Here is a 2,500-nt window from a genome sequence, read left to right as displayed (position 1 = left end):
TTCCCCATGGTGGCGCCTATGTATCTTTTTTGGCCATCTTCCCGTGGTGGCATGGGGCAGAGAGAGAGAGAGAGAGAGAGAGAGAGAGAGAGAGAGAGAGAGAGAGAGAGAGAGACAGAAAGGGAGAGAGAGTGAAAGGGAGAGAGAAATACAGTGATGAATAACCATTATTAACTCCCACACACACACACACACACACACACACACACACACACACACACACACACACACACACACACACACACACACACACACACACACACACACAGAGACGCACACACAGACGCACACACAGTCACCAGAAAAGCATGAGCATGATCTCTTTGTGTTAGTATATCAGTGGGTTTAGCCTGATGTCCTTGTGATGATCGGGATGGTGTCTGTTTTTGTTTTTTTTTATTGCTGGAGGCTGTACTGTATCTGACCAGCCAGTGAACCCCCGTACTGACCACCCAGTGAACCCACACATGCAGCACACATATGGCATGCACATGGCACGCATATGCACACAAGTGCGCACTCACACACACGCACGCACGCACGCACGCACGCACGCACGCACGCACGCACGCACACACACACACACACACACACACACACACACACACACACACACACACACACCCATGCAAATACGCATGCACACACACATGCACGCAAGCACACACTCTTATACTTCTCTGTGTTTATAGTCTTCTTTATGCCTTTATTTGATAGCACAGTGTGACATGGTGACAGGAAGCGAGTGGGAGAGAGAGATGGGGGGAGGATTGGGAATTGACCCCAAGCCGGAAAGTGCTTTCACTCAAATCCCATTTTAAGTGAAAGGATTTAAGCAATGTTAAGATGCTTTTACGGTATGGGCCATTGGTAAGATCCACGCGCGTGTATGTGTGCATGCGTGCGTGTACTGTGTATTCATCGGTGCGTGTGTTTACATGTGCAGGTACATATACCATATGTGTGTGTGTTTTGCCGATGTGTGCATGTCAGGTGCGTGCCACGGGGAAGATATACATGTGTGTGTCTTTGTGTGTTCGTGCTTGTGTGTTTGTTGGTGCGTGTATTTACACTTACAGGTACACAGGGCTCTAAATTAACTTTTTTATATCACTAGCTCAATCCTAGTAGCCAAACACACGCTTACTATTGGGTCATAGTGGCTAGTAAGTTCTCTTTTCTACCAGCCAACCTGAATTTTCACCTGCATTTGGCCGGCTGGCTGGTGTTAATTTAGAGCCTTGCAGGTACATATACCGTGTGTGTCTGTGTGTGTCTCTGTGTGTGTGTGTGTGTGTGTGTGTGTGTGTGTGTGTGTGTGTGTGTGTGTGTGTGTGTGTGTGTGTGTGTGTGTGTGTGTGTGTGTGTGTGTGTGTGTGTGTGTTTTGCAGGTGTGTGCGTGTCAGGTGCGTGCCACGGGGAAGATGTACGCGTGTAAGAAGCTGGAGAAGAAGCGGATCAAGAAGAGGAAAGGGGAGTCCATGGCCCTCAACGAGAAGCAGATACTGGAGAAGGTCAACAGCAGATTTGTGGTGAGTGGAGTTAAAGACAACGGCAAAAATATACATGTGTACAGTACTTGCACACACGCGCACGCACGCACGCACGCACGCACGCACGCACGCACGCACGCACGCACGCACACACACACACACACACACACACACACACACACACACACACACACACACACACACACACACACAAACATGCACACATACACATAGCAGGCGCTGCCACACACACCACCCAAAACTCTGGGCCATTGCACATGTTACTCCACTGACAATCATGAAGGGAACAATCAGGTCGGGGTAATAAAAGCACCACTGCACCACAGAATGGTAGATGTATGGGAAGCACTGTGTTGCCACACTTTATGGCCAGTGCTTCCCGGGCAAATTGGTAACTTTGTAGGACCAAAACTGCCTCTCTGTATGAGAAAGCAATTCCTCCTCCAACCTCTGGGGCAGCCTAAGAGGAAAGCTACCTAGTGCTACTTTAAGGCAGTGGTTCTCAACCTTTTTTGAAAAAATGTCTGTTCAAGATGATAAAAGCAGCACAGTCCAGTAATAATGATAGCAATAATTTCCCGTGTGCTGTTATTGATTATGCTGTATGATTATTTCACAGCTTTCTAGAATGATGTGAGAGCTTCCATTCTCTTTGAATGGGCTTTCCCAACACCCCCAATTTGTGCCCCTTTCTTAGTTGTCTTGCTCCCAACGCACCCCCCCCCAAGGGCTCTCCAATGCCCCACTGATGGGCTGTAGACCCCCTTGTTGAGAAACACACACGACTTTAATAAGCCCTCCTGAAAGCACTGCTGCAGCTTCAGGCATCTCCCCCTGCGGCGTACTGTACCCCCCTCTGGGTTCTTATTTCCCTGGGGTAGATAACGCACCAGACTGACGGCAGTGGGGGCTATTTCAGGGTTGATTGTTTTGGTTGGACACTAGGGGCCCAGGAGTCACGTCCCAAGCATGCATGCTCTCACTAG

General features: G+C 49.0%; 1 protein-coding gene across 1 annotated transcript in view; it reads left to right on the top strand.

The window, feature by feature from the left end:
* Positions 1-2,500, top strand: part of grk6 (G protein-coupled receptor kinase 6) — a 74,296-nt gene that overhangs the window by 52,009 nt on the left and 19,787 nt on the right. The window contains exon 8 of the mRNA XM_063203126.1: positions 1,392-1,532. Coding sequence (XP_063059196.1) covers positions 1,392-1,532 — 141 coding nt within the window. The remainder of the gene's footprint in view (positions 1-1,391; positions 1,533-2,500) is intronic.

Source organism: Engraulis encrasicolus, chromosome 7 (genome assembly GCF_034702125.1).
Source record: "Engraulis encrasicolus isolate BLACKSEA-1 chromosome 7, IST_EnEncr_1.0, whole genome shotgun sequence".
NCBI classification, from domain to species: Eukaryota; Metazoa; Chordata; class Actinopteri; order Clupeiformes; family Engraulidae; genus Engraulis; species Engraulis encrasicolus.
The sequence above is the reverse complement of the archived record's forward strand: the minus strand, read 5'-3'. Positions and strand labels throughout refer to the sequence as shown.